Source organism: Dipodomys ordii, unplaced genomic scaffold (assembly GCF_000151885.1).
Source record: "Dipodomys ordii isolate 6190 unplaced genomic scaffold, Dord_2.0 Scaffold105, whole genome shotgun sequence".
Taxonomy (NCBI): Eukaryota; Metazoa; Chordata; class Mammalia; order Rodentia; family Heteromyidae; genus Dipodomys; species Dipodomys ordii.
Genome location: NW_012267321.1, coordinates 1,467,631 through 1,488,593, shown reverse-complemented (window position 1 = coordinate 1,488,593; position 20,963 = coordinate 1,467,631). Strand labels below are relative to the sequence as shown.

At 56.9% G+C, this 20,963-nt stretch overlaps 2 protein-coding genes across 5 annotated transcripts; both read left to right on the top strand.

The window, feature by feature from the left end:
• Positions 1-597: 597 nt before the first annotated feature.
• Aspdh (aspartate dehydrogenase domain containing) lies at positions 598-2,789 on the top strand. The gene is made up of 7 exons (XM_013027711.1): positions 598-705; positions 924-1,068; positions 1,326-1,410; positions 1,530-1,679; positions 1,755-1,975; positions 2,046-2,200; positions 2,457-2,789. Exons 1-7 carry the CDS (start codon positions 651-653, stop codon positions 2,498-2,500), a joined length of 855 nt encoding a protein of 284 aa, XP_012883165.1. The 5' UTR covers positions 598-650; the 3' UTR covers positions 2,501-2,789.
• A 106-nt stretch (positions 2,790-2,895) lies between these two features.
• On the top strand, positions 2,896-6,377 carry Josd2 (Josephin domain containing 2). 4 transcript variants are annotated; one of them, XM_013027744.1, is made up of 5 exons: positions 2,896-3,160; positions 3,729-3,888; positions 5,174-5,299; positions 5,750-5,944; positions 6,059-6,377. In XM_013027744.1, exons 2-5 carry the CDS (start codon positions 3,743-3,745, stop codon positions 6,156-6,158), a joined length of 567 nt encoding a protein of 188 aa, XP_012883198.1. In that variant the 5' UTR covers positions 2,896-3,160; positions 3,729-3,742; the 3' UTR covers positions 6,159-6,377. The 4 variants fall into 4 exon arrangements, with proteins under 4 accessions (XP_012883198.1, XP_012883197.1, XP_012883199.1 ...); XM_013027743.1 differs by having other exon boundaries at positions 3,726-3,888; XM_013027745.1 differs by having other exon boundaries at positions 2,896-3,201; positions 3,726-3,888.
• The last annotated feature ends 14,586 nt before the right edge of the window (positions 6,378-20,963 follow it).

Here is a 20,963-nt window from a genome sequence, read left to right as displayed (position 1 = left end):
GGGGGTGAGGACAGGTCTGTAGGTGAAAGGTGGGCCGTCAAGGTGAACTGAAGAACAATCAGAGACAGGCAGGAGGGGCTCTGGCTAGGCCTGAAGGGTACAGAGGCACCCCCTTCATGAGGCTGGGAGATACTGCGCCCACTGGGGCCTGGGCATAGCAGGCCCTGCCACCCCTGCTGCTCCAGTGAAGTCCTCAGCAGCAGCCTCCCCTCCCCCTGCCCCAAGGGGATGGGGAGCTGGGACCTGAGAGCTAGGCGCTGGGCTGAGGGCCCAGAGTCCTTGTCACAGCTCCTCTGCCTGCCCCAAGCAGGATGCAGTTTCCATGACAACCTGGCCAGCCGGAGAGGAAGGCGGGGACTGCAGAGGGAATTTTCCACATGAGCAGGAAGGGGGGGAGCGTGGGATGCAGAGGAAAGAACCGAAGGGGGTTGGCATGCAAGATCCTGAGCCCCCAAATTTCTGTGCCCTCTGCCCAGGACAGGAGGACAGAGGGAACTTGGGAGAGGGCCCATTGGCACACCTCCTGTCACAGTGAGGAAGGTTCCAGAGAGGCTCAAGGGTCCAAAGATCCAAAGGCTCAAAGGTCCAAAGGTCTGCAACTGCCCTGGTCTGGGGGTAGGGGCAGCCCATAGCCCAGCAGGTGGACAGACATGGCCCTGGACAGCGTCCCGAGGAAGGTGGGGGTTGTGGGCTATGGCCGACTAGGTGAGTCCCTGACCAGCAAGGCCTCCCTCCTCAGGCCTCTGTGGAAGTCCCAGAAGCTCCTCAACCAGACCTTGCATCTGCGTATCCCAAACCTGCCAGCCCAGCCTCTCTGCCCTTCTCTCTCTCTCTCTCTCTCTCTCTCTCTCTGGGTCTCTCTCGATCCCCCTTCTCTCTTCCCTCTCCCTCTGGACGTCTAGCCCTCTCCTTTTCTCCCCCAGGACAGTCCCTTGTCTCCCACCTTCTGGCTCAGGGATCAGAGCTGGGCCTGGAACTTGTTTTTGTCTGGAACCGTGACCCGGGACGGATGGCAGGGAGTGTGCCGGCCTCCCTGCAGCTCCCCAGCCTGGCCGCCCTTGGGGAAAGGTCAGTGTCCTTACCACACAGGAGAAACTTAAAATGCCCTGCCTGCTTGTCTTTAGCTATGTGTGGTGTCAGCCTAGTCCCTTGCCCCCCTCGGGGGTCTTGGTGCACTCAAAGAGGGAATGAGAAAAGTCAACACATCCCAGGCCGGAGTGAGGAGTCACAGACAGCCCTCCAAAGACCTTGAGGCCCAATTCTCTGCAAGTCTCCCCCCTCCCCCCCACACACAAGGCTCTGCCCTGTCTCTCCCTCTCACCCAGGCATCCCGACCTAGTGGTAGAAGTTGCCCATCCCCAAATAATCCATGAGTCTGGGGCACAAATCCTGCGCCATGCCAACCTTCTGGTGAGCCCCCCTCCTCAACCCATAACCCAGTCCCCTACCACTTTTGTATGGGCCCCACTGCACCCCCAATCAGCCACCCTTTTCCTGATCTCGGTCCTTCCTGCCATCCTCCACCCCAGGTGGGGTCTTCCTCAGCCCTGGCTGACCCCATCACAGAGCAGCAACTCCTGGAGGCCTCCAGACAATGGAACCACTCTGTGTTTGTGGCTCGAGGGGCTCTGTGGGGGACTGAGGACATCAGCCGACTGGATGCTGCGGGAGGCCTCCAGGTGAGGCTCGCTGGTCCTGCAGCACCAGAGTGGACCCTGTAGACCCCAGCCCCTCACCCTGGCCCTTGTTTCTAGAGTCTTCAAGTCACCATGGCTACACACCCAGATGGCTTCCGCCTTCAGGGACCCCTGGCTGCAGCCTGCAGCACTGGGCCTCGCACCGTGCTCTATGAGGGTCCTGTCCGTGGGCTCTGCCCCCTTGCTCCCCAAAACTCCAACACCATGGCAGCAGCTGCCCTGGCTGCCCCCAGCCTGGGTTTTGACAATGTGATCGGTGTGCTTGTGGCAGATCTCAGGTGAGCAGAGCTGGGGGACGGGCTGAGGCTGTGTCTGGGTGGACCACACTGACCATGCTCCTTGCTGCAGTCTCAAGCACCTGCATGTGGTGGACGTGGAGCTGCGAGGACCCCCGGGCCCCACGGGCCAGAGCTTCACTGTGCACACTCACAGAGAGAACCCTGCGGCGCCGGGTGCAGTGACGGGCTCTGCCACTGTGACAGCCTTCTGGCGTAGTCTCCTGGGTGAGGCCAGGCCCCTGCCCGGTGCCAGCAGCCCCGCTCTCTCCCGGGGCTCTGGTTCTGGCTCAGTAAATCTGCACTCCTGATTCTCCTTAACCTTCTCACTCCAGGACTAATTCTAAGTCTCCTCTTCTCTTTGGGTCTCTCTGCCTCGGTCGGTCTCTTCCCCCTTCCCATCCCTCCCAACTCTGACCCTTCCCTCCATCACTATCTACCCCCCCAAGTGTCTGTGTCCCAGGCTTCCGTCTCTCCTGCGCAGGCTGCTGCCAGCTGCCGTCCAGGCCCGGGATCCATCTCTGCTGAGGACTCTCCTGTCGGCGGGCACCAAGGCCTCCCCATCCTCGCCCCCCTCTCGTCCAGGCCTCCTTGCCAGGAGCCCCGCCCCCTCCGGTCCCCGTGAGGATCAGAGGCCCTGCGGATCCCGGGCTCTGGCACTCGAGTTCCGGTGTCCCTCTGACGTCACACATCGTGTACACACGCTGCATGACGCCATCCTAATAACCCAGGTTCCTGTCGCCCTCTGTGACGTCACACGACGTCTGCACACGCCACAGCAATAAACCCGCACACACGTGAGCAAAGCTCATAAAAACCCTCGCGAGAGCCTGCCCCTTCTATTTCCCGCGATCTTCTGGGGTTAGCAGCGGGTGTGAGAGTACGCGAGGGACGTCCGCGGGGCATTTCCGGGATTTGCTAGCAGAGACTCACGGAAGTTGTAGTCTCGCGTTTACCAGAAGCTATAGCGGACTTCCGGGCCACGTGAGTCCTAGACGGTCCCTAGAAAGCCAGCGTGTCGCGGGGGCCTCTGGGCGTTGTAGTCCTGCGCGCGAAGGTCGCTGGGATCTGCAGTCCGTCCCGCCTGCCCAGTCAGCGCGGTGTGGCCCTCCCGGCACTCGGAGTCCGGAGCCGCGGCCCAGGGGGATGCGGGAGCCCCTGGCTCGGGGAAGCGGAGAGGCAGGCGGGGTGAGGGGCGTCTGCAGGCAAAGGGCGGGCGCCGTGGCTGGGTACGGGTCGGGAGAGGGCTCTGTTATTTTGGTGCCCGGGTGGAGGGCCTGGTTGCCAGGTGACAGGGTGAGGGGATCTGGTTGCCTGGTGACGGTCTAGGGCCCTGTTGCTAGGTGACCGGAAGAGACCCTATTACCTATGGACAGGAGAGGAGTGCTTCATCGCTAGGTAATTAGAAGACTGTCACCTAGTGTCGGGGGTGTACTCTGTTGCTAGGTAACCAGGAAGAACCCCTGCGTTACCTAGAGGCGGGAGGGAGCGGACTCCTCCGTTGCTAGGTGATGGTAATAAGGACCCTTTCACTTAAGGGACGTGATGGGAATGGTTGCCAGGTGTACTGAAGCGAGCCTTTTCTCTAGCACTATGGGATGGAGGTACCTCAGTTGCCTAGAAACAAAACCCAGAAAATAGGGATGGGGTCCAGAGTCCTCGCAGTCTGCCTCCAGCCCCCACCTCGATGGCGGTGCCCCGGCTCCTGCTGGAGGCCTGGTCCCTGAGCATCTTCTCCCCACCCCACCCCTAGCAGGAGCCGAGGACGGTATGTCCCAGGCCCCAGAAACGCGGCCGAGCCCACCCTCTGTGTACCACGAGCGGCAGCGCCTGGAGCTGTGTGCAGTGCATGCCCTCAACAACGTGCTCCAGCAGCAACTCTTTAGCCAGGAGGCCGCCGACGAGATCTGCAAGAGGTGACTGTCAGCCCTCACCCTGGAGATGCAGACCTTCCTCAGGGGGAGTAGCTCTCTTGGGTCCCCAGTGCCCCCTCACCTGCCAGGCCTGGAACTTCCTGCCTCTGCCCAAGGCTTCAGCCCAGCTCAGGCCCAGCCATCTCTTATCTAGGTCCCAGACACAACCTCCCAGATGCCAGTGTTCCTTCCTTCTCTAGTCCACGCTACACACAGGTTCAAATCTCACCGTCTTTTTCTCCCTCCATGGCTCCCTAGTATCCTTAAGGAACACCCCCATTTCCCTCAGCCACATCCGGAGCCTGCGTGCACTGCTCCTGCCTGCCTCTGCAGCTTCACCCCTCACTGCTCCCCTCAAATCAGACTCTGCAGTCCCCAGACGCTCCCTGCTGTGCTGCCTCTGGGTCTTTGCACAGGCTGTTGCTCTGAGCTGCGTGGCTATGTCCGCCTGCAACCTGAATGTTCCTCCAGATTTCAGACAAAACTTCTTTACACTCTGCCTCATCCCTGTTGGGCAGTCACAGGTGTGGCTCCAGCTCAGGCCTGGTCCTCTGCTGCCTGGACCTTCCTTCCAGCCTCCAGGCTCTCTCCTCCAGTCAGTGCCCCCACATAATCCTAGGGGCCAGCGTCCTTGTCCAGTTGAAGATGTCCACTCCCCTCGTGCTCATGGGCCTCCTGGGGCCCACAGATCTCCAAACCCCCAATTATAGCGTTTAGAGAAGCAATTTTCTAATTCCCTACTCCTCCCACCTAGGACCTTCCTGAGGGCCACCCTAGCCCACGGCCACCTCGTCACTCATCACAGGGGTTGCTGGACTCTTCCAAGCCCTGTTGGTGACCCAGAGCTGAGTCATATAAGAGCCCTTCTCTGAGAAACATGGCCTGGGAAACAGACAGAAAAATAAGCCACAATCATCCCCCTCCCCCTCCCCTGCCCCCTGTGCCTAGCTGGGAACAAAGGCACAATTGTTCAGAAAGCAGGGCCCACAGGGGCCTGTGGTAGCTGGGTTGGGAAGAGCTAGCAGGAAGGCTGGGGTGCAGGACCCGGTTGGGGATGGGTGGCTGAGAAGGGCTGGCACTGGGGCCATGCAGGGCACGAGTGGCAGTGGGGAGGATGGGACTCTGCCAGGACTGTAGGCAAGGAGGGGCAGGGCAGCCCCAAGCTAGAGGCGCAGGGGATTCAAACGCAAAGATGTGGGCAATGGAGAGCCAGCCTGGGGGTCAGGAGACGCCTCTCAGAGGAGGGGACATCCGAGGGGGGTTACTGAAGGCTCTGTCCTCCCACCAGGTTGGCCCCAGACTCCCGACTGAACCCCCACCGCAGTCTGCTGGGCACTGGAAACTATGATGTCAACGTGATCATGGCCGCCCTGCAGGGGCTAGGCCTGGCTGCCGTGTGGTGGGACAGGAGGAGGTAGGGAGGAGGGAGGGTGGTGTGGACCCACGGGGGTGGGAGGCCGGGACAGGTGAGGGCTGGCTGGACAGTGTGGCCAGTGGATGGTGAGCAGGAAGCTTCTGGGCACCCGGGATGAGGAATGGGAGGCTGGGATTTGGGCAGTCGGGAAGGGCGGTGGTTCAGGGGGAAGATGGGCAGTTGGGGGAGCTGGAGGCAGGAGAAAGAGTTCCAGGCCAGTCTAGGCTGTGTCAAAAAACCAAATAAGTTAGATTTTAAAAAAGATGGGAGATGGCTGGCAGGCAGTGAGAACCGGATGGGGTCCTGGGCACCGGGGGGGGGGGGGGGGGTGGATGAACACAGGACAGCCACTGGGGGTCACTGCAGCCGCCAGCTGGGTGGCAGGAATGCCAGGGCCAGCTGGCAGGGACAGGCGGAAGGGGCCTGACCCTGTGCTCCCCCGGCCCCCAGGTCCCTGTCCCAGCTGGCACTGCCCCAGGTACTAGGACTCATCCTGAACCTTCCATCGCCTGTGTCCCTGGGGCTGCTGTCCCTGCCGCTGCGCCGGCGGCACTGGGTGGCCCTGCGCCAGGTGGACGGCGTCTACTACAACCTGGACTCCAAGCTGCGGGCCCCCGAGGCCCTGGGGGGTGAGGACGGCGTCAGGTGAGCTATGGCGGGAGCAGTCCAGGCTGGAACTGGACTGTGGAGCCCCACCCCCAAGTCCCCAGGAAGTGCCAAGGCTGGCTGGGCCTCAGTCTCCCTTGTTGTCCTACCCAGAACTTTCCTGGCGGCTGCCCTGGCGCAGGGCCTGTGCGAGGTGCTGCTGGTGGTGACCAAAGAGGTGGAGGAGGCAGGCTGCTGGCTACGGACAGACTGACCCTGCGGCTGCGGACAGACGGACCCCACGCCACCTTCCCACTGCGCAGACTGCCTCCTGGCACCCGCCTCAGGCACCCCTTCTTGGGGAACATCCAGGGAGTTCCAAGGAAGGGCCTGGGCCCCAGGGGCCCCAGGGAGGACCAGGGAGGACCAGGCCCTTCCCCACATCCCCGCTCCCCAATGCCACTGCTGCCTCAATAAATCCATTAGTTTGCCACCTGCCTGTGATGAAGCCACCTGCTTCCCCCCACCCCTCACAGAGGCCAGCTGTGGGGGGGGGGGGGGCGAAGGAGGCCTGGGGCCCTCCAGGGAAGCAAGTTTGTTCCTTATCCTCAGGTCTGGTCACTGACTGGGAGGCAGAAGTGCGGCCCCCAAAGTTGCCTGGTAGCCCAGCACCCGGACTTGGGAGCAGGAAAGAAGGGTCACAGGTGCACAGGGCCTCACAACATGGAGACTAACAGCTTGGGCTCTGATGGTGGGTGGATGAATCACAGGCCCTAAAAGCTGTAAAGGGCACTGGGTGTGGTGGGGCACTCCTGTAATCCCAGCATGGAGGAGATAAAAGCAGGAGGATTGCTAGCGCCTGCCTGGGCTACATAGTGGGACCCTATGTCAAAAGAAAAAAAAAAGTGTGTGTAGGAGAAACAAAACTTGGTACCAGATCACTAGATCATCTGTAATTGTAGCTATTTGGGAGTCTGAGATGGGGAGGATCATGGTGTGAGGCCAGTTCAGGGATGAAAAATTCACAAGACCCCTTCTCAACACAAGGCTGGGCACAGTGGCATATACAGGGCATCCTAAACTATATGGAAGGCCCAGATTCAGAGGATCAAGTTTCCAAATCAGTCCAGGAAAATCTGGAAGACTCCATAGAGGAGGATGGGCTCACTACTCAGCTGTCCTCCTGGGGTAGGGGGGGGGGGGCCTGAGGAGCCCAAAATAGTCACTGGGTGAGAAGGGAGATCCTGTTGTAAAGGAGCCACTGGAAACAGCTGGCAGGGCAGGGCTCAGCCACAGCACAAGCAGCCCAGAAAGCCCAGGGCCCTGAGTTCAAACCCCAGTGCCACCAGAGGAACCTACTTTGGGACTCTGGCCGCCACTGCAGGTGCAGGAAGCATGCATCACCCTGAGTGCTGGTCCCCGAGCAAGGGACCAGCCTGGGATGCCAGAAAAGCCTCGCATGCGCAGCCAGCCATCCTGATGGCAGAGCGGGCAACATGGACTGGGTGGGGAAACGCCATTAGGTTCCCCGAGGCCTCCCACCCTGGCTGGCTCCTCAGGTCAGCTGCCTCCTGCGTTCCCATCATCCTCCGGGACCACCTCAGGCCAATGGACACCGAGCTGGAGTGGTCAACAGCCCTCTCCCCCACGCCAAGCTAGACACTCGGACACGAGGCTGTGTCCCCCAGGACACGGTGGGGAAGAGAGGAAGGGCAGGGCCCTGGGGACGAGGGTGAGTCCCCTGAAGTGGCCCAGAGACGTGGCAGCCTGTGGAAGCTGAATGGAAGGCCCTGGAATTGGAAAGGACAGAGTGACCCAGCCCGCTGCCGCTGTTTTATCGCAGTGGTTATTTGGGGAGGTGATGAAAGACAAGGCCGCCCTGGCAGCAGGAGGGGGGCTGGGGCCCGGAAGAGGGGCTGGGTGGAGAGGGGCCTGAGGAAGGGGAGGAGGGCTGGTGTTAGGGAGGCAGGGGCCCCTCAATGACTGGGGGAGGGGGCAGGTAGGGACAGAGAAGAAGGGAAGGAGGGAAAAGGCCCAGAAGTCTGGCCCTGAGCTCCCAACAAGGGGGAAAAGTGGGTTTGGGGGAGATCTGCACTGAGTAGGCTGGGAGGGGCCTGTGAAGCCTGGAGCGGGGCCCAGGTCAGGGGCTGAGATCCGAGTTGGGGACAGTCTGGGGGATGACTCCCATCTGTGCCAAGATCCAAGAGGGTGGAACACAGACGCCCGGCAGAAAGCTAGTAAAAAAAAAAGTGTGGGGACGCGGGGTGACTCACCCCAGCACCTGTGAGGTAAAAAGGTAATGACACAGTGGAAAGTCAAATAGGGGGTGCAGGGCTGCTGCTGGGGATCCAGAAACCCCAGCCTTGAGGCCCTGCCTGCCCCTCCCTTTGTCTCTCAGTGTCCCTGGCTGCACCCCCTTCCCTCCTCCCCCCCCTGCTAGGAGCCCCCTCCTCCCCACTTGTTGCCTGTCCTGTCCTGGGGGGTGGCGGCAGCTGGCAGAGCCCTGAGTGTTTCTATTCCGGGCTGGTGGAGCAGGCAGCCACCTCCCAGGTGCTCCCTCAGCCATGGCCATATAAGGTCCGGAGTGCTGACCCTGGGGGTGGGAGGGGCAATCTCCTGCCTCCCCCCCCCCCGTGGCAGCTGTGCCTGTCCCTTTGTCCCTGTGGGGCTGGACCCCCTGTCACTCGCTGCCCATATCACTGGCACCCCACTTTGCAGGGAGCCCCTAGGGTCTCAATGTGTCACCTTTCACCAAGGACACCCCATGTCGATCCCAGAGCTAGGGGCAAGGGCTCAGCTGCAGGTTGGGGGTGTCCAGGCAGACCCCCATGCATGCTCAGGGAGGTGGGGGGAGTGGGAGGGAAGGAGGGGGGGAGGGAGGAAATGCAGCTGTCCAGGCAGCCGGTGCTGACAGCTGCTGCCCAATTTAGCTGCAGTGCCGGGGTCTGGCCAGATAAGGTGGTGAGGGTGACGGACCGCACCCCCCCCAGGCACCCCTTAAATTTCCCAGTTCGGGGCTGGGGGGCGGCCGCTGCCGATACCAGGTGAGAGGGGCCATATCGCCAATGCCTGCCAGCCCGACCTCGGCCGCCTCAGGCCCCCTTCCCCTCTCCATCTTCCCTGTCTGCCTCCCACCCCTTTCTTTGTCTCCCCTCGTCCTTTCTTGACCCGGCCCCATCGGGCTCCCTGTCCCCCTTTGTCTCTGGTTCACTCTGCCTTTCCCTTATACCCTCCCCCCTCTTGTTTCTTGATCTCTGATCTGTCTCTGTCTCTCTTGCTCTCTTTCTCTCATCTGTCTCTCTCAATCTCTCTCGGTCTCTGATCTGTTTCTCTGCCTTCCTCCCTCTCTTTGCCTCTCCTTTCTTCTTGCTCTTCCTCTCTCCTTCTCTCATACTCTACTCTTCTATCTCTGTCTCTCTTAGTCTCTGATCACTCTCTTATCGCTTGGTCTCTCTCTGATCTGTCTCTGCCCCTTGTTCTCTCTTTCTCTCTGATCTCTCCCTCCCTACCTCCCTCTCTCCCACTCTCTCTCTCTCTCTTTCTCTCTCACCCTCCCTCTCTTTGTCTCTTCTTTTTCTCTCTCTTGGTCTTTCAGTCTCTCTCTCTCTGATCTGTCTCTCCCTGTCTCTCTCTGCCCTCCTCCTCTCTTTGTATCTCTTCTTCTTTTCTCTCTATCTCTCTTTCTTGGTCTCTTTCTGATCTGGTCTCTCTTTTCTGATTCTTGGTCTCTGATCTGTCTCTTTCTGATCTGGTCTCTCTTTTCTGATTCTTGTTCTCTGATCTGTCTCTGTCTCTCTTGTTCTCTTCCTCTCTCTCTAATCTGTCTCTCCACCTCTCATTCTATGATCTGTCTCTCTCTCTCTCTCTCTCTGCCCTCCCTCTCTCTTTGTGTCTCTTCTTTTCTCTCTTGGTCTCTCACTACCTCTCTCTGATCTGTCTCTCTCTACCTCTCTTGGTCTCTGATCTGTGTCTCTCTCTGCCCTCTCTCTCTCCTTGTATCTCTTCTCTTGGTCTCTCATTATCTCTCTCTGATCTGTCTCTCAATCTCTCTTGGTCTCTGATCTGTCTCTGTCTCCCTCTGCCCTCCCTCTCTCCTTGTGTCTCTTCTTTTCTTTCTTGGTCTTTCTGTGTGTGTGTGTGTGTGTCTGTCTGTCTCTCTCTCTCAGTCTCTTTCTTGGTCTCTCATTATCTCTCTCTGATCTGTCTTTCGATCTCTCTTGGTCTCTGATCTGTCTCTGTCTCTCTCTGCCCTCCCTCTCTCCTTGTGTCTCTTCTTTTCTCTCTTGGTCTCTCTCTCTCTGTCTCTCTCTTGGTCTCTCAGATTCTTGGTCTCTCATTATCTCTCTCTGATCTGTCTCTCGATCTCTCTTGGTCTCTGATCTATCTCTGTCTCTCTCTGCCCTCCCTCTCTCCTTGTGTCTCTTCTTTTCTTTCTTGGTCTCTCTCTCTCTGTCTCTTTCTTGGTCTCTCAGTCTCTTTCTTGGTCTCTCATTATCTCTCTCTGATCTGTCTTTCGATCTCTCTTGGTCTCTGATCTGTCTCTGTCTCTCTCTCTGCCCTCCTTTCCTTGTGTCTCTTCTCTCTTGGTCTCTCTCTCTGTCTCTCTCTTGGTCTCTCAGTCTCTTTTTTGGTCTCTCTCTCATCTCTGATCTGTCTCTTGATCTCTCTTGATCTCTGATCTGTCTCTGTCTCTCTCTCTCTCTGCCCTCCTTCTCTCCTTTTGTCTCTTCTTTTCTTTCTTGGTCTCTCTCTCTCTTTCTCTGTGTCTCTCTCTCTGTCTCTCTCTTGGTCTCTCAGTCTCTTTCTTGGTCTCTCATAATCTCTCTCTGATCTGTCTTTCAATCTCTCTTGGTCTCTGATCTGTCTCTGTCTCTCTCTCTGCCCTCCCTCTCTCCTTGTGTCTCTTCTTTTCTCTCTTGGTCTCTCTCTCTCTCTGTCTCTCTCTTGGTCTCTCAGTCTCTTTTTTGGTCTCTCATCTCTCTCTGATCTGTCTCTTGATCTCTCTTGGTCTCTGATCTGTCTCTGTCTCTCTCTGCCCTCCTTCTCTCCTTGTGTCTCTTCTTTTCTTTCTTGGTCTCTCTCTCTCTCTCTGTGTCTCTCTTTCTGTCTCTCTCTTGGTCTCTAAGTCTCTTTCTTGGTCTCTCATTATCTCTCTCTGATATGTCTTTCAATCTCTCTTGGTCTCTGTCTCTCTCTCTGTCCTCCCTCTCTCCTTGTGACTCTCCTTTTCTCTCTTGGTCTCTCTCTCTGTCTCTCTCTGTCCCTCTCTTGGTCTCTCAGTCTCTTTTTTGGTCTCTCATCTCTCTCTGATCTGTCTCTTGATCTCTCTTGGTCTCTGATCTATCTCTGTCTCTCTCTGCCCTCCCTCTATCCTTAGGTCTCTTCTTTGCTCTCTTGGTCTCTCTCTCTCTCTGTTTCTCAGTCTGTCTCTGTCTCTGTCTATCTTTGATCTCTCTCTGTGTTCTTTCTGTGCTTCCCCCTCTCTCTGCCTCCATCTCACTGTCTCTCTCCTTGTCCCCCACCCCTTCCTCCATGTCTGTCTGTCCTGTCTCCATCTCCCACCCCTCCCTCTACTGTCCCCTTCCTCTCCTCTGCCGCTGTCAGCTGGGCTGGGCTCTGCTGGGGTTGGAGCCCCCCCCCCACCGCGTTTTCTGCTCAATAAAGCTGGTTCTGTCCTAGGCTCTGCTCCTCTGGCCTCTTCTTTCCTTCTTTCCTTCTCTGCCTTAACCTGAGCCCACCCAGACCCTGGGAGGGGGGCGGAGGGACCCCGCGGTGGGGATGTCTCAGATGGGCACACTGGGAGGGAGCTGGGGAGATGCAGGGATGGGGGGACAAACTCCAGTGAAAGGCAGCAGGTCATGGGCAGGTCATATACGGAACAGAAACAGGGGACCAGGGAGCAGGCAAACAGAGCCCGTTCCCTCTCCTCCTAGCAGATGTGGGGTGGGGGGGTCCTGGGTGGGGTGGAGCGGCTTTGGGGGAGGGGACAGAGCGCCATGCACCCACGATGCCCCCTGCTGGAGAAACCAGCATTGATTGGGTGCCTATCGTTGAGGCCTTTCTGCCCTGCCTGCCTCCCTTCTCTCCTTTCTGACTGGCAGGGGCCTGCGCGAGGGACCTGCGGGCCGCTGTCACCCCTTACTTTCCCCCTGTCATCTGCCACTTCCTTTCTTCCTCTCGGTTGTCCCCTCGTGTTCTGCCCTCCTGGGGGAAGGGAATGGACGCCTTTGGGGCACCTTCTGTGTCCCATAGACGTGAGGTGCTTTCTTTTCTCTCAGATGGCCTCCTCTTCTCCCCGGGCCTCCTGTTGTCCTCTCCTCGTCTTTCTGAGCTCTCTGCCCTCTTCCAAAGCATGGGATACACCTACGGGGCCCTTGTGGCATGCCGAGCAGTTGTGCCGCTTCTCCCCTTGGTCCTGTTCTCGGCCCACTGCTGACCTGTCTCCCCGCCTGGCTGCTTTCTGCACCCAGGGATCCCCACTGTGCGCGGGGCCGAGCGTCGCCCCGCTCTGCTTCTCCAGGCGGCGGCGCCCTCCCGGCAGAGCGCTGGGGTCTACGGGGGCCGCTCAGCTCCGCCCAGGGATGGGCGGTGGTCCAGCTCTGGTTTCTCATTGGACAAAAGGGGAGTGACCACGCCCGGCAGTGGGCGGGGCTGAGCGAGGTGGGCGGGAAACAGGAGAGACCCGGTTGCCGCCCACTGTCCTTTTCTGCTTTGCTCCACAGGGCAGGTGGAGGGGAGAGGGAGAGGGGAAGGGGAGAGGCTGCACGTCCTCCATCTCCTCCGCTTCTCCTCTTCCACCATCGCCTCCACCTCCTCCTCCATCTCCTCTATCTTTTCCTCCAACTCCTTTTCTACCATCTCCTCCTCCATCTCCTTTTCCCATTCTCCAACGCTCCATCTCTTCCCTTGTCTCTTCCTTCTCCATCTCCTCCCCCATCTCCTCTTCTCCCATTTCCTCCTCCTTTTCTTCTCACATCCCCTCCCTCCTCCTCCTCCATCTCCTCTTCCTCATCCCCATCTCCTCCCCCCACCTCTTCCATCTCTTCCTACATCTTCTCCAACTCCTCCACCTCCTCTATCTTTTCCTCCAACTCCTTTTCTGCCATCTCTTCCCCATCTCTTCCTCCCCCTCCTCCCCATCTTCCTTTCTCCATCTTCTCAACTCTTTCTCCATCTCTTCCCGTCTCTTCCTTCTCCATCTCCTCTTCTCCCATCTCCTCCTCCTTCTCCTCCCTCCCCTTCCATCTCCTCTTCCTCATCCCCATCATCTTCTCCATCTCTTCCATCTTCTCCAACTCCTCTATCTCCTCTCTTTTCTCCAACTCATTTTCTGCCATCTCTTCCTCGTCCTCCATCTTCTCCCCCATCTCCTCCTTCCTCCTCCATCTCCTGCTCTTCCCCATATCCTCCTCCTCCTCCCCATCACCTCAATCTCCTTTCTCAACCTTCTCCAATTCCTTCTCCTCCTTTTCCTCCCATCTCTTCCTCCTTCCTTGTCTCCTCCTCATTCCTTCCTCCTCATTTTACTCCCCCATCTCCTCTATGTCCTCCTCCATTTCCTCCTCCCCTTCCCCATCTCCTTTTCCTCCATCTCCTCCATCTTTTCCTCCTCCCCATCTCTTCCTCCATATCCTCCTCCCCATTTCTTCTCCCTCTTCCTCCCCATCTCCTCTTCCTCATTCCCATCTCTTCCTACTCCTCCTCATTCTCCTCCATCTTTCCTCAACTCCTTCTCTTCCATCACTTCCTCATCTCTTCCTCCTCCATCTCTTCTTCCAACTCCTTTTCCTCCATCTCATCTTCTTCCAATTCCTTTTCCTCCATCTCATCTTCTTCCAATTCCTTTTCCTCCATCTTTTCCTCCCTCCCATCTCCTGTCCTCCTTCTTCCTCCCCCATCTCCTCTTCCTCATTCCCATTTCTTCCTCCTCCTCCATCTCCTTGTCCTCATCCTCATCTCTTTCTCTCCACCCCATCTCCTCCTCCATCTCCTGCTCCTCCACCTTCTCCAACTCCTCCTCCATCTTCTCTTCCTCCCCCATCTTCTGGTCCTCTTCCATCTCCTTCCCCTTCTGCTCCTCCTCCTCCATCTCCTCTATCTTCTCCAACTCCTCCATCTTTTCCTCCAACTCCTCTTCCCCACCTCCTCTTCCTCCATCTTTCCTCCTCCCCATCTCCTATTCTCCCTCTTCCTCCCCCATCTCCTCCTCATCCCCATCTCTTCCTCCTCCTCCTTCCATCTCTTCCTTTTCCATCTCCTCCATTTCCTGCCCCATCTCCTGTTCCTCTTCCATCTCCCCCATTTCCTCCTCCTTCTCCATCTCCCTCCTCCTCCTCCATCTCCTAATTTATCTTCATCTCCTCCCCCTCCAACTCCTCCTCCATCTCCTAATCATCTCCTCCTCCTCCTCCAACTCCTCCTCCATCTTCTTTCCAGCTCCTGCTTCTCTTCCATCTCCCCACCCTCCAACTCCCTCCTTCTCTTCTATCTTTCCCCAACTGCTCCTACTCCCTCTGTTTCTGACTTCTCTCCTGCCTCCTCCAGCACTGCCTTCTCCTTCCTCCCCTCTTCCTACTCCTCAATCTCTATTCATTACTCTTCCTCATTCCCTATCTCCTCCTCCTCTTCCATCTCCTCTTACTTCTCATCTCCTCTCATCCTTCTGCTCCATTTAATCTGGTGTCTGCTCCTCCTCCAGTATAGACCTATCGCATCTTTATCACCTTCTCCATACTCCATCTCATCCTCCAGCTCCTCCTTTACCTCCATCCCTTCTTTCTCCAAAATATACTTAGTTCATCTTCCAAATCTCCTCCTCTTTCATCCTGCATCCTTCTCCTCATCCCCCATTTCCTCATCTTGTATCAGCTTCTACCATGATCTCCTCTTCCATCTCCTCCTCCATCTGTATCTAAAATTCTTCCTGTTTTTTCCCACCTACCACTTACTATCACCTCCGCCATCTCCTCCTTTGCCTTTCTCTCCTCCTCCATCTCAATTACTACTGTCTCCCCCCAAAACTGCTGCTTCTCCTTCTCTTCCATCTCCTTTCTCTTCCTCACCTTCCATCTCCTCCATCTCTTCCTATTTCTCCATCTTCGCTAGATTCTATTCTCATTCTTCATCCCCAGCTTCACCTCTACCACCAATAACTCCTCATCTTCCATCTTTGCTCATCCACCTCCTCCCCTCGTCTTCCCTATTGATCTTCCCACACGCCTTTTCCTCCCTCTATTCTTCCTCCTTCTCCCCCTCCTCTCTGTGCCTCATCTCCTGCTTGTTCTCATCCTCCATCTCCTTCTTTTCCTCTTCCAACCCTTTTCCTCCCTTTCCTTTCCATCTTCATCTCTTCCTCTTCCATCTTCTCCTACTCCAAGTTCTCCATTTCTTTTTCCTCCTCCTCTATCCCTGCTTCCTCAAATCCTTTTATCTTCTTCCACTTCGTTCTTTTTTTCCTATTTCTCTAGTTCTCATAATTCCTCTGCATCTCTTCCTACTCTGACATCTTTCTCCTATTTTTCTCCCTCTTCTAACCCCTTCTCCTCCCTCACTCCTCCACTGCCTCCTTTCTCCTGGCCCACCTCCTCCTCTATCATCACCTTCATTGCCTCTCCTTCCTCTTCCTGTTCTTCTATCCCCTCATTCCTCATCTGTCATCCCTCTGTCAGCTCCTGCTTCCTCCTCCTCCATGTTCATCCTCCACATCTCCCACTGCCCAACTACCCTTCTTCCTTCTCTCTTCTCATACCTGCTCTTCCTCATCCATCTTCCTCACCTTTGCTTCTCATCAACCGCCATTTCTCTTCTTGTTCTTCCTCTTAGATCTCTTCCTGCTTCCATTCCTATTACTGACTCCTGAGTCTGTTTCTCCTCATCCTGTTCTCTCCTCCAGCTCATCCTATATTCTCCTGCTCCTCTCTCCTGTCCTCCATCTCCACACCTCACTCCCATCTCACTTCCTTTTTCTTTCTTCCTCATCAGTGTTCAATTGTACCCCAACCCTACTCTTCCACCTCCCTTCACCACACACCTCTTCCTCCTCCAGGGCCACATCTGCCCCTCCTCCCCATCTCTGCCTCCATCTTGTCGTCTTCCATATCTTCCTTGTCCTCAACCACTTTCCATGTCCTCCTCCTCCATCTCCTCCATATGTTCTCCATCTCCTGCCCCTCCATTCTCTCCTTTATCTCCTCCATCATCTCATTTCTCCTCCTCCTCTTCCATCTCCTCCTTTCACTTCCTCACTCATTCTTTTCCTTCTCTTCCAAGTCCTTCTATTCCTTCCTTCTGCTTTTTCATCTACTCTTCTCCACTTCCTTCACCTGCTCCTCAAATCTGGCTCGTCTGCAATCTGGGTACAATTTTTTTTTGGTCGGTCATGGGGCTTGAACTCTGGGCCTGGGTGCTGTCCCTGCGTTCTTCAGCTCAAGACGAGTGCTCTACCACTTGAGCCACAGCACCATTTCTGGTTTTCTAGTGGTTTATTGGAGATAAGAGTCTCACGGGGGGGGGGGGGGGGGGCTGGGAAGGTGGCTCAGTGATAGAGCATGCATGAGGCTCTGGGTTCGATTCCTCAGCACCACATAAGCAAAAAGAAAAAAAGCCAAAAGTGGCGCTGTGGCTCAAGTGTAGAGCGCTAGCCTTGAGCTGAAGAGCTGAGGGACAGCGCCCAGGCCCAGAGTTCAGGCCACATGACCGGACCCCCCCCCAAAAAAAAAAAGTCTCACGGACTTTTCTGCCCAGGCTGGCTTTGAACCATGATCCTCAGATCTCAGCCTCCTGAGTAGCTAGGATTACAGGTGTGAGCCACTGGCGCCCAGCTCGTCTTCCATCTGTTCACCTCCATTTCCCAGTCTCCTGCTCTCTACTCCTCCCATCTCCTCACTCCTCAGTCTCATATTCTCTCCCTCCACCCATTGCTCCTCAGCTCCTCCCTAAACTCCTTTTTTGTATTCTCCTTTTCTACCTCGAGTTCCTCTTCCTCCCTCTCATCTTCATCCTCTAGTCTTCTCCCATGCCACCTCCCCCCACACACCCAGTGTCTCCACGTCTGTTACTTCCTCCACCATCCTTTCCTCCTTTCTATCCATTTCCTCCCCATGGCCAACTCTGCTGCTCCTTTTTTCACACTCTTCCTCCTTGACATTTCAACTCCACTACTTCACAGCCCTCTGGTCTCCTCTGCCCTCCCTCCTCCTCCTCCTCCTCCTCCTTTCAACCTCTCCCCTCCTCTTCCTTTTCCCCAATCCTCCATTCTGCACCCCCTCCTCCTCCTCTGATGTCTTCGGGACTACTTCACTGATCACTAGCCTCCTCTTCCCTTCTCCCAATCTTTCCTCTTCCTCCTCTATCTTCTGTCTTTTCTCTTCCTCTGCTCTCATCTTTCAACCTTCTCTTCCTCCTGTCCTCCTCTTCCCCTACCCTCCCTTTTCCTCCTACTCTTTTCAGCCTTTCTCTTCCTTCTTCTCCCCAGTCCTCCATTCTGTACCTCCTCCTTCTCTGTTGTCCTCTTCCTACTTCCAATGATCTCTAGCCCTCCTCTTCCTACCTTCTTCTTTCCTCCTCCCAATCTTTCTTCTTTCTCCCCTATACCTTTTCTCCTTCTGTCTTTTTTCTTCATCTGCTCATCTTTCAACTTTTTTTCTTCCTTTGTCCTTCATCTTCCTCCTATCCTCCTCTTCCTTGCTCCTCCCATCTCCTCCTCTGCCTTCTCTTTCTCTTCCACCTACCCCCATGTCTCCTCCTTGGGCTACCATCCTCCCCTTTGTTTCACACATTCTCTTTGCTCTCCAGCGCCCTTGTATTTTGCATACACGGACCCCATTTCTCCCCATTGATGGGCTGCCCCGTGCTCCTCCCGCCCCCCTCACAACCCCTGACCACCATGGCTTCCCTCTCAGCTCCTCTGGACTCTTCTCCCCCCTGCTCTCAGAGACTCTTGCCCCTCAGCCCTGCCTCTGTACCTCCTGCAGCTTCCCTGGCCTTTCCCCTCCCCCCCCCTTTTTTTTTTTTACCAGTTCAGACTCTCTCCATCCTGTTTCCATCTCCTTCCTGCCTCCTCTCCCCATCGTCCTTGCTCTTTTCCACATTTCTCCCCTCTCCTCTCCTCTGTCCCTCTGCCCTGTTCTCATCTCCCTCTTCCTCTCTCCTCCCCTGTTATTGGGTCACTGAGCCCACCCCCTTCTGCTGTGTGGAGAGTCCTCAGCCTCTCCTTCCTCTGTGAGCCCTGGGGGTAGGAACCCACAGGCTCTCTGCAGGATGGCGTGTCCTCCAGGGGCCTGTGGCAGGAGGCTGGCCACTGGGGACACATCTGACACCATTCTTTCTTGCTTCTCTCTGTCCTGGATGCTGGCCACCGGCTGGAGAAACCAGGCCCGGGAAGGAAGGAATCAGGAAAGGCTCCAAGGAAGCAAGTTGCCTACCGACCCACAGAATGTAAGTGGCAAAGACAGGCCTGGGCACCCTTGGGTTGGCCAGCACTGGGCTCCTGGACTCAAGACTGAGCCTGGTGTGAGGGCCCCTGCCCAACCCCACCCTCTTGTCCAGTTGCAGGTGTCTCTTCAGCTGAGGACCTCACCTGGATGGGAAAACCAGTGCCCAGTGCCCATGAGGACAGCAGCTGCTATGACAGAGACTTCCTGGGACCTGACCCTGCACAGAGGACCAACATGGCATGGCACCTTTGTCCCCAGGGAGAGGAGCCACCAACCTTCCAGGAAGGTTTTGACCAGATCGGACTGCTGCCCTCTGCTGCGGACGGGTGGGACTGCAACCTTGCTGTATTAAGACACTGAGACCAGCCCTCCCAAAAAGGACACCTGGGGGAGGGACAGGAGCCCTGGGTTGGATGAATATCTGCACAATTCTGTAGAAATGACCAACTTTACTCCTAATATAAAGTGTATCCAGAAAGCCTGACTCCAGACTAGTTTGTACCTCTGAATTCCCAAGCCATTCACTGTGTGGGCCCCTCCTGCACCCCTTGGGAGGTTCCTGGGGGTTGTATTGTGATAGAAGATGGGACTTGAATTTTGGTGAATGCAAGCCCACGTGGGTGGGCTCACAGGCAGAGGAGCAGGACCCAACATGGAGTCTCCCTGAGGTTCTTAAGAAGCCTATAGCATCGTTTGTACAAGACAGTGCAGGGCAGAATCTCTCAAAGTCTAGAACTGGACTCCCATACCCTAAGATCACATGCTAAATGACAGCAGGAAACCCTAGGCTGGGAAAGAAGCACAGAGAATGGCACCAAGGATCAGGCAGGAGGGTCTGGACTGGTTCCGGTCCCTTAAGCCAGGGGGTAGAGAGAGGAAGGGCTGGGGCCAGAGGGGTGGAGACAGAGACAGAGCTATGGCAGATGAGGTTGTGGCCAGAAGGGGCGGGGCTGCTCTAGAGTTGGGTGGAGGAATGGAACTGCAGGAGGGAAAGCAGTTACCTGGGGCCTGGCCAAGGGGTGGGAATCTCATTTCAAGAGGACAGCAGTGTGATGAGCTCTGCCATCTGAGTTCCTGAGGAGAATGAGGCCTGAGCCTTGCTGTGGCCACAGGGAAGGAGTCAGGCTGCAGGGACTGGGGGGGATGGTAAGGGGGGGCAGATGGTGGAGCAAGAACCCCAGCCAGGGCCAGAGCAAGAGCAAGGCCTGTCCATGAAGCTCCTGAAATAAGGATCTCAGGGCAATTGGGCAGTGGGGGGAGGTGAGCTGAGGCCACAGAGCTGGAGAGCAGGAGGGTGTGGACTGGGGTTGGGGGAGGTGAAGCAGGGACCACTGGAGAGTCTGGTGTGAGGGTGGCAACTGTGAAGCAGGGTAGCAATGGGGCCATAGTGTCACCATCTTACACAGGAACACACGCACACACGTGCACACATACACACACGTCTTCCTGTAGTCATGAATCCCGATGTCAGAACCTTGCACAAAATGATCAGGAGTTCAGGCTCTGCATAACCACCAGCCCACACTCCAAAAACCCCTGGACAGAAGCTAGTGGAGAGAGCCAGGATCCCCTCTGACACAGGTTGTGAAGAAGGGGTGCAGAGCACTGAGGGGCAGCTGGCTGTCTTCCTAAACTGTGAGGTGTGGCAAGGAGTCAGCCAGTTGTGCAGGCTCTGGATACCCCGGCCCATAAAGACAGCGAATGAACGGCAAGAACTGGGAGGGAAGTTTAATAAGGTCAGAGCCCTGGGGAGCCTGCAGGAACTCAGAACTGACTGGAACTCACTACAAAGCGTGGCTTGAAAGAAAGCAGTCACCTGCTTACCCCCAGGCGCCTCTCATTAAAATGAAGCAAGATGCCTTGAAGACTGCTGTGGGGGAAGGCATCTCACCAGACAGCTAAGATCTGTAGTTGGGCATGGTGACACCTACCTGTAATCCCCACTACTTGGGAGGCAGAGGCAGAAAGATCACAAATGGAAGGGGAGCCTGAATAAAGTTGGCAAGATCCCGTCTCAAAACCAAAATACAAACACAAGTGCTGGGGGGTGGGGGGCACAAGGGGAGGGAGAGGGAGCGAAGGAGGCAAGGAGGGAGAGAGGGAGGTCTTGGTGCCACCTTGCCTCCAGCAGTTCTGAAGGTGCCACCAGCTCCCAGGTACTGTCTTGGTTCAGCTGACACTAGAGCCAGCTTCCCAAAGACCCCATGCCCAGGGTGGGGTGGGGTGGAGGGAGTCCTAGCCCCACCTCTGCCCTCGAGCCTTAACCAGCAGACTCTGGGTTCCCTGCGACTGGCTGTTCTTCAACCTGGCAGAGGCAGCCGGGCCAGCCCCTCCCGGTGCAGAGGCCCAGTCCGCTGGCGCCAGGCCGAGGGCCGGGAGGCCGCCCAGACGAAGGCACAGAGGCTGGAGAGAAGCTGGCATGTTCCCAAACTGCAGGACGGGCCTGGCGTTGAGGTGGGGGGGCAGGGCTGGGGGATGTCACCCGGAGTCAACGGGGCCGCGGGGGGCAGTGCGCATGCCCCACACCTGGCACCCTTGGCCAATAGGAAAACAGAGGCTCAGGGAGGCCGAGGGGCTGCGCAGGTGGCCTGCCGGCTCCCGTCCGCCCGCGGGAGATGGGCACGGCGGGGCGGGCGAGGACGGGG

Coding starts and splice junctions, on each gene's coding strand:
- Josd2 (XM_013027744.1), top strand. CDS start 3,743: ATGTCCCAGGCCCCAGAAACGCGGCCGAGCCCACCCTCTGTGTACCAC. Junction 3,889..5,173: donor GCCGACGAGATCTGCAAGAG/GTGACTGTCAGC, acceptor TCCTCCCACCAG/GTTGGCCCCAGACTCCCGAC. Junction 5,945..6,058: donor GGGGGTGAGGACGGCGTCAG/GTGAGCTATGGC, acceptor TGTCCTACCCAG/AACTTTCCTGGCGGCTGCCC.
- Aspdh (XM_013027711.1), top strand. CDS start 651: ATGGCCCTGGACAGCGTCCCGAGGAAGGTGGGGGTTGTGGGCTATGGC. Junction 1,069..1,325: donor CTGGCCGCCCTTGGGGAAAG/GTCAGTGTCCTT, acceptor CCTCTCACCCAG/GCATCCCGACCTAGTGGTAG. Junction 1,411..1,529: donor TGCGCCATGCCAACCTTCTG/GTGAGCCCCCCT, acceptor CCTCCACCCCAG/GTGGGGTCTTCCTCAGCCCT.